Source organism: Bos grunniens, chromosome 22 (assembly GCF_055505025.1).
Source record: "Bos grunniens cultivar Pamir isolate PY7600 chromosome 22, Bosgru_T2T1.0, whole genome shotgun sequence".
Taxonomy (NCBI): domain Eukaryota; kingdom Metazoa; phylum Chordata; class Mammalia; order Artiodactyla; family Bovidae; genus Bos; species Bos grunniens.
Genome location: NC_141186.1, coordinates 22,269,985 through 22,282,612, shown reverse-complemented (window position 1 = coordinate 22,282,612; position 12,628 = coordinate 22,269,985). Strand labels below are relative to the sequence as shown.

Genomic DNA, 12,628 nt, shown 5'->3' with positions numbered 1-12,628 from the left:
GCTGTCTGTAGTCTGGTGCACTCTGTAGCTGGTAACTTGGAGTCAGTGAGTGAAAGTCAGAATGTGGGAGTGGATAGCCTGTCCCTTCTCAAGGGGACCTTCCAGACCCAGGAATCAAACTGGGGTCTTCTGCATTGCAGGTGGATTCTTTACCAACTGAGCTATCAGGGAAGCCCTAGTAACTTGGAAGTGTGGTTCTTAAATGAAGGATTTGTTAGGATTTTGTTTTAATGCTTTTTAACATTCTGCTACTGCTAAAAATGCAATTCTAAAGACTAAGCCAAAACACACCTCAAAATATTTATGCCATATAACATTAATTACCAAGAGAAGAATCTAAAATATACACACTAAAAGTACAACCATGTGAAAAATCCAAGCAGGTGGGAGGTAATAAGTAAAAACAAAAACTGTGCTTGACTAGTGGTGACTTCAAGAATAAAATACCTTATTTCCTCTATTAGCTTTTTTAATGAAGCAAATGCTTTTTGTTTGTTTTGCCTGAATTAATCATCACTTGATGAAAGTCTGTAAAGAAACATTTTATATCCACAAAGCGACAGATTAACAAATGTGGACAAACATCCCAGCAACATGACTATTTTTCAAGATAAACGTTTTAACATTAAGAGGCTAGGCACAGAAGTTGGAGTCAAGAGTTGGCTGAACCCTTCAGAATGTTATTTGACTTAGTTTTTCAATAACCAACCTCAAGATGAGCCTTTCCTTTCAAATGACAGACTAGAAATGAATTTGAGGTCTTCAAAGAATGGGGCATCAGGCTGGGATCCTGATGACAGAGATCTCTGGTTGGAAGCCATCACTGTGAAACATGGTGCTTTCCCTGCCTGTGAAGCACCTGTCAGTTTTTACAGGATGGAATCACTGTACTTTGGAGTCAAAGTCACTTGACTTTGTCTCAACCACTAAGGATGAAGAAGCAAGGGCATAATGAGGTTCCTGGCAGAATGCAGCCTTGTGTTTTGGAATAAACACTCCCACAAATTATTCCCATATCAAAGTTACCAAGCAGCTAATCGATGTGAAAGTTTTCTAGCAAACAAAACACATGTATATCTAGAAAACTTTTTACATAAAAAACATGTACATCTCACATAGCACAGTCATTTTTTAAAAAGAAGATATTAATAGAGTGAAATAGAAAAAGAACCAATGAGAGGGAAGGCTGATTTAGCAGATACCAGTTTATTCGACATAGTGCATGATCCAAAGCATGGGATACTCCACAGACAACAGGATTTCCTACTTCCCTATTACAAAATACTGGATACCTTGAATATAGTTGATTCAAGGCTCCTGCTCCTTTTCTCCTACATCTAGAATTAAACAAGTTTCTCTGTGTGGCACACAGTTCACATTCACCAAAGGCTTTGGGGAGAGGGGGAAAATAGGGCTTACAGCTGCCCCCCAAACCAAAGGCACTTAATGTTAAAAGATAAAGCACAGTAGAGTCACCCCACAGACATTCTTGCGTGTTCCGATGGCTGAACTTGAGTGTGCCATTGCTGGCCCAAGTGGGATTCGTCATAACAATGTAAAGACACTGATTTCCTTGAAAAAGCAAAGTGCAGTATGAATATAAAGACTCATCCCCACCACCCCACCCCATTCTTTTCTGAAAATAATACATAAGAGAACAACTATTTTACATGATTAGTATCACCCAAGGTTCACACATGGGGAAAATATAGCTAAAAAATCATCTGTCATAAATTCTCACTATGAAATCACAATAGAATCTGATATATCCAGAGGATCTGCGAGTCGACAGTGAGCCTCAGACATCACGCTGTGCATCCCCTCACTGGACAGATGAACTCACTGAGGCCCAGGAAGGTCAAGAGTGGGACCCTGGGGTCTATCCAAATGGGCAGACCCTAGGTAGAACACAGGCCTCCTGAAGCCTAGCTCAGGATGCCCACCACCTCCTTCCTCTTTAAAACACTCTCAAAAGTAAAACATGAAACACATCACACAATAAAGCGCACATGCTGATGCAGCTCAGCGATTTGGTCTTGCCATATGGTTCCTTTGGCCACTGGGCAGGTATGTAACCCACCTTGGGGTGGGAATTCTTCACAGCAGGTTGTTCAGCCTTCTGAGGGAAGCCGCGTGCAGAGTAGACACAACTTCTCGGGTTCAGGAAGGCTCTTTTTGGCTCTTAGCCTGTGGTGGGCAGGTGGTCAGCTGCACAACGGAATCCCAGATTCGAAGCAGAGCTGTCGGGTGTGTTCTGGCTTCGAGCAGCACAGCGATACCTGTAGCAATAGGACTTTGCAGAGAGAACCAGACAGGTGAGTGCTCTTGGACTCTCGATTGAGGGCTCTCAACTGTCAGATTCATATGGTAACCAAGTACCAGCTATGGAGAGTTATGCCAACTTGTAAACAGTGCCTCCCCTATAGGCACCCACCCCATGCACATGGAATATGTAGGTTTCAAAAAAGGTACCACATTTAGAGCTCACCAATGTCCTTTACATTATAAACTTGACACAAATATAATACAAAGATGTTGCTGTCAACATTACTTAGAATAGTCAAAAACCATGAAACAAGTACTGGTTACTTAAGTTGTGGCACATCCAGAAGTTGGACTAGTAAGTAGCCACTCAAAGGCATGTTTGCATGGAACACTTAATGACACAGGAACGTCTCAGGATACAATGTTACATGAAAAAGTTAGGATACGAAACCTTATATGTAGTGTGATCTCAATCTAGATCATCATGTATGCCAAAGAAAAACAGACTGAAAGATTCAAAATGCACCAGAATCTGAATGGTGTCTGTGTGAGTCACTCAGTCGTGTCTGACTCTGTGAGACTCTGTGGACTGTAGCCTGCCAGGCTTCTCTGTCCATGGGATTCTCTAGGCAAGAATACTGGAGTGGGTTATCATTTCCTTCTTCAGGGGTTCTTCTCAACCCAGGAATTGAACCGGGGTCTCCTGCCTTGCAGGCAGGTTCTTTATTGACTGAGCAATGAGGGAAGCCCTCAGGCAGTGGAGTTTTAAATTTCTGATAATAAGTATTACTGTTATAATTTGAAAAGTTATCTTTACATTTAGAATAATATTTGCCATGAAACCAAGTAATAAAGCTAAATGGCAATTGAGACAATATTAAGAACAACATTAAGATACTACTTAATATACAGCAAGTTGGCAAAAATTAAATTGCAAACCCAGGCCAATCAAGAGTAGGAAATGCTGTGAAAAACACTTTTTTCTTAATACATTGCTTTTGGTGTTTAAATCACAATAACTCATAAAGCTATATATTTTTGTGTGGGGGATTTGTTTTGTATTGTTTTATAAGCGCAGACTATGATATATATATATATATATATATATATACACACACACACACACAAACACATACAGACATCAAGTTCTCCAAGCACAGTTCAAGGTACCTTCATCACATATCTTTAATTCACATTTGATTATAATAGCACAGAGGAACTAAATGAGTTACCCTAGATGACACATTTGTTCAAAGAAGTAGAATTCAAACCCAGATCTAACTGTGGTGTACTTGCTTCCCTAGCAAGATGGAAATGTATCACATCTCATGCTTCTTTCCCACGCCTGATAAATTCTCCTGCATGTGCACACATACTCACAAATAAGAAAGCCTAACATATTCCTGGCCACCTATTAGATATTCAGTGAATAACCACAAGATGAGTTGATTTAAACACTTCAAAAGCTTCCATCTTCCAAAAATAACCATGCAAGGAACTCTTAGGTCCGAAGATTATGCTTTAATCCAAAATAACAGAGAATGAAAATAAACTAGGTACCCAATGTTTGAAAAGCATCAACTCTGAGTGAACCCTGTGAAATTAAAGTCCCTGCTGCTGGTTAAAGAAACTGAGCAAAGAATCATTTGGTGTATACTCTGGAACTCATGAAGGAGAGATAATTTATGGAGGGGAAAATAGGTCAGCATGACAGAAGTGGTTCCCCCTCCTTAATTCTTATTATTCTCATTTCTCTCATAAAAGTTGAATGTTTCTAATCTTCAAAAAAATTATCTCTAAAAGCTGACAAAGAAATTGGAGCACTTCTCTGGAGCACTTCTACCATAGAAAGAAAGAAAAAAAAAAAAAAAGACATGCTTTTCTTTTATAGATAGTGAAACAATAGCAACCAATTTTCTCATTTTCCCCACCACCAGCGAGGAATATAACACTATTATCAATATTCAGGCAGGCAGAAGGATAATGAATAAAAAGTATGCTTGAAATAATGAAAAAATTGATGGCATCTGTTATGACCTGTGACTGGGATGCAATGGAGGCTCCAAATTGACTAGAGGTGACCATGCAGGAAGACACAGCAGAAGCTCTGGTATATGCAGGGCTTACTCTTTGGGCTGCTGTGAAGTAAAAGCTTTGGGATTTCTAGAATCAAGATCCTATGGATAATGCAGGGCCCCATGCTACCACTGTCTGTGGTGGATTCCATACTGAAGCAAGAATGCAGTTCAGGGGGAGGCAGTCATGTTCCAAAACTGTACCACACATGACAAAAAAAAACCAGTCAAGTGTCTCCTGAGCCTTCAGCATACACTGTCTGGCTGGAGCTCACAATCTGGTTGAGGAAACAATGATTACACATCAAAAAGACAAAACAGGCTGGGGTTAAAAGAATCTGGGGCTATTACTAACTCAGGGGAAGAAATGGTCGCTTGTGGATGTCTATGTTTTTAGGAATGATTTTTGGAAGGCAGAACTCGGTCAGAGTGGGACTTATCTGAGGTCTTCTGACCTGGGCTTCCCAAGTGGCTCAGTGATAAAGGACCTGTCTGCCAATGCAGGAGAGGCAGGTTCGATCCCTGAGTCAGGAAGATCCCTTGGAGAAGGAAATGGCAATTCACTCCAGTATTCTTGCCTTATAAATCCCATGGACAGAGGAGCCTGGCAGGCTATAGTCCATGGTTTGCAAAAGAGTTGGACACGACTTAGTGACTAAATAATAACAACTTCTGACTTGAGGATATAGAAGAATACCTGGAGAACTCATTTAAATATCTGTTTCCAGGTCACAAACACAGAGATTCCAATTCAGTAAGACTGGTCTGGGGTCCAGGAATCTGCATTTCTAACCAGCCTGTAGGTGCTGTTCATGCTATCGGCCCATGAGCTACAGATTAAGTAACACTGATTTATAGGACTTAGAAAGGAGGAAAGAAGGTATGTTAAGTGGAGAAAACAATGATGTCAGAGGCATGAAAATGGAAAAATTCAGGTAAGTGAAGAGAACAGCAAAGCCATAGGCTGATGGCATCAGAGCACAGTTTATTTATTCATTAAATATTTGACAGGTTACCACATGCTAGATGCTATTATAGGCAAGAGGGATACAATGCAAAACAAGACAGTTCAGTTCAGTTCAGTCGCTCAGTTGTTGTCTGACTCTTTAAAACCTCATGGACTACAGGACGCCAGGCTTCCCTGTTCATCGCCAACTCCTGGAGTTTACTTAAACTCATGTCTATCAAGTTGGTGATGCCATACAACCATCTCATCCCCTGTTGTCCCCTTCCCCTCCTGCCTTCAATCTTTCCCAGCATCAGGGTCTTTTCAAATGAGTTAGCTCTTTGCATCAGGTGGCCAAAGTATTGGAGTTTCAGCTTTAACATCAGTCCTTCCAATGAACACTCAGGACTGATCTCTTTTAGGATGGACTGGTTGGATCTCCTTGCAGTCCAAGGGACTCTCAAGAGTTTTCTCCAACACCACAGTTCAAAAGCATCAATTCTTCGGTACTCATTCTAGTCCAACTCTCACATCTGTACATGACTACTGGAAAAACCATAGCCTTGACTAGACGGACATTTGTAGGCAAAGTAATGTCTCTGCTTTTTAATATGCTGTCTAGGTTGGTCAAAACTTTCCTTCCAAGGAGTAAGCGTCTTTTAATCTCATGGCTGCAGTCACCATCTGCGGTAATTTTGGAGCCCCCAAAAAAGTTTGCCACTGTTTCCCCATCTATCTGCCATGAAGTGATGGGACCAGATTCCACAATCTTAGTTTTCTGAATGTTGAGGTTAGGCCAACTTTTTCACTTCCCTCTTTCACTTTCATCAAGAGGCTCTTTAGTTCTTCTTCACTTTCTGCCATAAGGATGGTATCATCTGCATATCTGAGGTTATTGATATTTCTCCCAGCAATCTTGATTACAGCTTGTGCTTCATCCAGCCCAGCGTTTCTCACAATGTACTCTGCATATATGTTAGATAAGCACAGTGACAATAAACAGCCTTGAAGTATCCCTTTTCCTATTTGGAACCAGTCTGTTGTTCCATGTCCAGTTCTAACTGTTGCTTCCTGACCTGCATACTGTTTTCTTAAGAGGCAGGTCAGGTGGTCTGGTATTCCCATCTCTCTTAGAATTTTCCACAGTTGATTGTGATCCACATATTCAAAGGCTTTGGCATAGTCAATAAAGCAGAAATAGATGTTTTCTGGAACTCTCCTGCTTTTTTGATGATCCAGCAGATGTTGGCAAATTGATCTCTGGTTCCTCTGCTTTTTCTAAATCCAGCTTGGACATATGGAAGTTCACGGTTCATGTACTGTTCAAGCCTGGCTTGGAGAATTTTGAGCATTACTTTACTAGCATGGGAGATGAGTGCAATTGTGTGGTAGTTTGAGCATTCTTTGGCATTGCCTTTCTTAGGGACTGGAATGAAAACTGACCTTTTCTAGTCCTGTGGCCATGCTGAGTTTTCCAGATTTGCTGGCATATTGAGGGCAACACTTTCACAGCATCATCTTTTAGGATCTGAAATAGCTCAACTGGAATTCCATCACCTCCACTTTGTTCATAGTGATGCTTCCTAAGGCCTACTTGACTTCACATTCCAGGATGTCTGACTCTAGGTGAATGATCATACCATTGTGGTTATCTGGGTCATGAAGATCTTTTTTGTATAGTTCTTCTGTGTATTCTTGCCACCTCTTCTTAATATCTTCTGCTTCTGTTAGGTCCCTACCATTTCTGTCCTTTATTGAGCCCATCTCTGCATGAAATGTTCCCCTAGTATCTCTAATTTTCTTGAAGAGATCTGTAGTCTTTTCCGTTCTATTGTTTTCCTCTATTTCTTTGCACTGATCACTGAGGAAGGCTTTCTTATCTCTCCTTGCTATTCTTTGGAACTCGGCATTCAGATGCTTATATCTTTCCTTTTCTCCTTTGCTTTGGCTTCTCTTCTTTTCACAGCTATTTGTAAGGCCTCTTCAGACAACCATTTTGCTTTTTTGCATTTCTTTTTCTTGGGGATGGTCTTGCTCCCTGTCTCCTGTACAATGTCATGAATCTCTGTCCATTGTTCTTCAGGCACTCTGTCTATCAGATCTAGTCCCTTGAATCTATTTCTCACTTCCACTGTATAATTGTTAGGGATATGATTTAGGCCATACCTGAATGGTCTAGTGGTTTTCCCTACTTTCTTCAATTTAAGTCTGAATTTGGCAATAAGGAGTTCATGATCTGAGCCACAAAGTCTCAGCCAAGTCAGCTGCCGGTCTTCTTTTTGCTGACTGTAGAGAGCTTCTCCATCTTTGGCTGCAAAGATTATAATCAATTTGATTTTGGTATTGATCATCTGGTGATGTCCATGTGTTGAGTCTTCTCTTGTGTTGTTGGAAGAGGGTGTTTGCTATGACCAATGCATTCTCTTGGCAGAACTCTGTTAGCCTTTGCCCTGCTTCATTCTGTACTCCAAGGCCAAATTTGCCTGTTACTCCAGGTAGGTCTTCCTACTTTTGCATTCCAGTCCCCTATAATGAAAAGGACATCTTCGGCTTCTTCAGCATTACTGGTCGGGGCACTGACTTGGATTATCATTAATACTGAATGGTTGTCCTTTTAAACGAACAGAGATCAATCTGTCGTTTTTGAGACTCCATCCAAGTATTGCATTTCAGACTCTTTTGTTTACTATGAGGGCTATACCATTTTTTCTAAGGTATTCTTGCCCACAGTAGTAGATATAATGGTCATCTGAGTTAAATTCACCCATTCCAGTCCATTTTAGTTTGCTGATTCCTAAAATGTTGACGTTCACTCTTGCCATCTCCTGTTTGATCATTTCCAATTTGCCTTGATTCATGGACCTAGCATTCCAGGTTCCTATGCAATATTGCTCTTCATAGCATCAGACCTTGCTTCCATCACGAGTCACATCCACAACTGGGTGTTGTTTTTGCTTTGGCTCCATCCCTTCATTCTTTCTGGAATTATTTCTTCATTCATCTCCAGTAGCATATTGGGCACCTCCTGACCTGGAGAGTTTATCTTTCTGTGTCCTATCTTTTTGCCTTTTCATACTGTTCATGGGGTTCTCAAGGCAGGAATACTGAAGTGGTTTGCCATTTCCTTCTACAGTAGACCACATTTTGTCAGCACTCTCCATCATGACCCATCCATCTTGGGTGGCCCTACACGGCATGGCCCATAGTTTCACTGAGTTAGACAAGGCTGTGGTCCATGTGATTAGATTGGTTAGTTTTCTGTAACTGTGGTTTTCAGTCTGTCTGCCCTCTGATGGAGAAGGATAGAGGCTTATTATGGAAACTTCCTGATGGGATAGACTGACTGAGGGGGATACTGGGTCTTGTTCTGATGGACGGGGCCATGTTCAGTAAATCTTTAATCCAATTTTCTGTTGATAATGTACCTGTTATCATGAAGCTGACTTATATTCAGTTCAGTTCAGTTCAGTCGCTCAGTCGTGTCCGACTCTTTGCAACCCCATGAATCACAGCACACTAGGCCTCCCTGTCCATCACCAACTCCCGGAGTTCACTCAGACTCACGTCCATCGAGTCAGGGATGCCATCCAGCCATCTCATCTTCTGTCATCCCCTTCTCCTCCTGCCCCCAATCCCTCCCAGCATCAGAGTCTTTTCCAATGAGTCAACTCTTCACATGAGGTGGCCAAAGTACTGGAGTTTCAGCTTTAGCATCATTCCTTCCAAAGAAATCCCAGGGCTGATCTCCTTCAGAATGGACTGGTTGGATCTCCTTCAGAATGGACTGGTTGGATCTCCTTGCAGTCCAAGGGGCTCTCAAGAGTCTCCTCCAACACCACAGTTCAAAAGCATCAATTCTTTGGCACTCAGCCTTCTTCACAGTCCAACTCTCACATCCATACACGACCACAGGAAAAACCATAGCCTTAAGTAGACGGATCTTTGTTGGCAAAGTAATGTCTCTGCTTTTGAATATGCTGTCTAGGTTGGTCATAACTTTCCTTCCAAGGAGTAAGCGTCTTTTAATTTCATGGTTGCAGTCACCATCTGCAGTGATTTTGGAGTCCAAAAAAATAAAGTCTGACACTGTTTCCCCATCTATTTCCCATGAAGTGATGGGACCGGATGCTATGATCTTCGTTTTCTGAATGTTGAGCTTTAAGCCAACTTTTTTACTCTCCACTTTCACTTATATTCAACAGAGAGTAAATAGTCAGACAATAAATAAATCGATAAATTCAAGAGTGTTTCTGGCAGCGGTCAGCTTGGAAGAAAGTTAAATAGGGAGAGAGGACTAGGCATGACTGGGTGCTACTTAGATAAGGTGGCCTGAGAAGGTCCCTCTGAGGAGGCACGATGGGAGCTGAGCCGCCTAGAGATTTACAGAATGAGAATGCCAACGACTGGTACAGAGAGGAAAAATGATAAAAAGCAGGAAGCACGGGTGGATAAATAGGATGGAGTTACTTTAAAGGCAGTCTTCTAACCAGAAAGAGGTTGGGCTTGACACAGATGAGAACTGTGACATTTTGCTGATTTACCCGCTCAAAAAGGCAAAATTCAAGACTCATTAGCTATTTAACCTTAGGCAAAGCTTTTCTAAATCTTCTCCATTGATAAAATGGGTCTGCTGCTGCTGCTGCAAGTCGCTTCAGTCGTGTCCCACTCTGTGCGACCCCACAGACAGAGGCCCCCCTGTCCCTGGGATTCTCCAGGCAAGAACACTGGAGTGGGTTGCCATTTCCTTCTCCAATGCATGAAAGGGAAAAGTGAAAGTGAAGTCGCTCAGTCGTGCCTGACTCTTAGCGACCCCATGGACTGCAGCCTACCAGGCTCCTCTGTCCATGGGATTTTCTAGGCAAGAGTACTGGAGTGGGTTGCCATTGCCGTCTCCAAAATGGGTCTACTAATGGGATAATGTCAAAATGCTTCATCTTATCTTTACATGAAAAAGTTAAGTGGTAGACGTGGAGATTATTTTAACTGTTACTTTATAATGAACCCAATGCTGTTAATTAAAGGAACTCACTTTGCCTGTCTTATCTGACTTCTTTGGGTTAACCCACTTCCTAACTAAAACAAAAGCGCTCATTAGCTTTCCTGTAGGCCTTAGATATCTTATGTTGTAAAGATGATAATTCTCTTGCCAGCATCTGCATTTGCTGGGCTTCCCTGGTAGCTCAAATGGTAAAGAATCTGCCTGCAATGCAAGAGACTCGGATTCAACACCTGGGTTGGGAAGACCCCCTGGAGAAGGGAATGGAAACGCACTCCAGTATTCTTGCTTGGAAAATTCCATGAACAGAGGAACTGGCAGGCCACAGTCCATGGGGTCACAAGGAGTCGGACTAAGCGACTTCTACTTTACTTTTTGGGCTCCTCCAGTGACTCAGCAGTAAAGAATCCGCCTGCAATGCAGGAGGCACAGGAGACATGGGTTAAATCCCTGGGTTGGGAAGATGCCCTGGAGAAGGGCATGGCAATCCACACCAGTATTCTTGCTTGGAGAATCCCTTGGACCAAGGAACCTGATGGGCTACAATCCATAGGGTTCCAAAGAATTGGACATGACTGCAGCATGTAGCATGCATGCATTTGCTACATAAATAGGAAAATCATTTGCTATATAAATGGGAAAGGTGAGGCACTATCTCTGGTGACAAGCATTAGGGTTAGGGTTAGGGTTAGGTCTTTGTTGAATGGCACAGTTCTATATGTAACTTATCTCTCAGATTATATGACAAATTATTTTAAAATTAGGTGTTCATATGCCACAAAATACAGGCTGTAGCAACTGTAACAAAGTGTGCCTGCCTGGAACACTGTGGTCAGAAAAGACACTTATGATGTATAAGAGATTTTGCTTATAGCCATACTTGAAGACCCTGGTACATACAGCATAATTCCATTTGGGGAAGAAAAATTAGAACTGCATCAAAAAGTTGAGTAAAATACTATCAATATATTCTTTAGAAAGCAAGGTAAATTATTTTTTCATTTTTATGTTTATTATTTATTTTCTAATTTTTATGGAAAGAAAACGTTTTGCTTACATAACAACAAAAGCTTAAAATAAGTGATAAAAAGAGCTACTCTTTCACTGGATCACAGCAATACCTAAACTCTTCCATTTACCTAAATGATAACGAACTAAACCCTAAAAAGCAAGTCTCACTACAAGTTACTGTTGAAAAGGTCAGGACGATCACATGAGACAACAGTCAATTCACATTATCATTGCATTTTAAATGTACTCATTCACTCAGCAAACACTTATTAATATAAGTACTTCATTTTAAATTCCAATAATGGACAACTAATGAAATACATAATTAAAGAGGAAAATGGCCTGATTTCATATGTCCTCATTGCTCTTTCTTTTTTTCCAACTCTACTTTTAGCACCAAAAATGGTTATTAATGATGTTAGGACTTTGAGTGGCTAAAATATAGGTCATTTTATTAATTAAGAACAGAGGTAGTGGTGAGGACCTGTTTTAGCCCCATTTCATCAAAATAGCTAATTACTGTGTGGAATTGATCTGGATAGCTGCACTCAGCACGTGAGCCTAGATTCAAGAACAATCCATTTAAGATAATGGCTTAATAGCCTTGGGGCACTGGAGTCAAGTGGGATGGCAATATGGCTTTCATGAGAGGAAGAGGTTTAGGTATAAAGAATAGTTTTGAGGTATCTGTAACTCATTAGGAACAAAATGCTTATAGAAAAATGACACAGTAGAACCCAGGTCTCTCAATTTCCCATCCACTGCCCTTGTCAATACACTTGATCAACTCCTTTTGCTAGTAATCTTGGTGTAAAATGGTGGGGTTGTGGGAGCAACAAGTAAGAATTTCCTCAATGTTGTGGGTTGGGCTAAAGATCTCACGGAAATTAATCTAACAACTTCAAAAACAACTAATATTTCTTGAGTACTTACTATGTGAACTGTTCTAAAATCTTCACATGTATTAAGTGACTTAATCCTTCTAATAACCCTGCTGCTGCTGCTGCTGCTGCTAAGGCGCTTCAGTCGTGTCCAACTCTGTGCGATTCCATAGATGGAAGCCAACCAGGCTCCCCCATCCCTGGGATTCTCCAGGCAAGAGTACTGGAGTGGGCTGCCATTTTCTTCTCCAATGAATGAAAGTGAAAAGTGAAAGTGAAGTCGCTCAGCCGTGTCCGACTCTTAGCGACCCCATGGACTGCAGCCTACCAGGCTCTGCCACCCACGGGATTTTCCAGGCAAGAGTACTGGAGTGGGTTGCCATTGCCTTCTCCCTAATAACCCTGAGGTAGGTATTATTATACATGCATCATATATACAAGGAAAAAATGAGGC

The 12,628-nt window shown here is 41.4% G+C and overlaps 1 protein-coding gene across 5 annotated transcripts in view; it reads right to left on the bottom strand.

The window, feature by feature from the left end:
• Positions 1–1,187: 1,187 nt before the first annotated feature.
• SUMF1 (sulfatase modifying factor 1) overlaps positions 1,188–12,628 on the bottom strand; it is a 93,804-nt gene continuing 82,363 nt past the window's right edge. For all 5 annotated transcript variants that reach the window (XM_086366631.1, XM_086366632.1, XM_086366633.1 and 2 more), the window contains one exon: positions 1,188–2,293. In XM_086366631.1, coding sequence (XP_086222757.1) covers positions 2,183–2,293 — 111 coding nt within the window. In that variant the 3' untranslated portion in view covers positions 1,188–2,182. The remainder of the gene's footprint in view (positions 2,294–12,628) is intronic.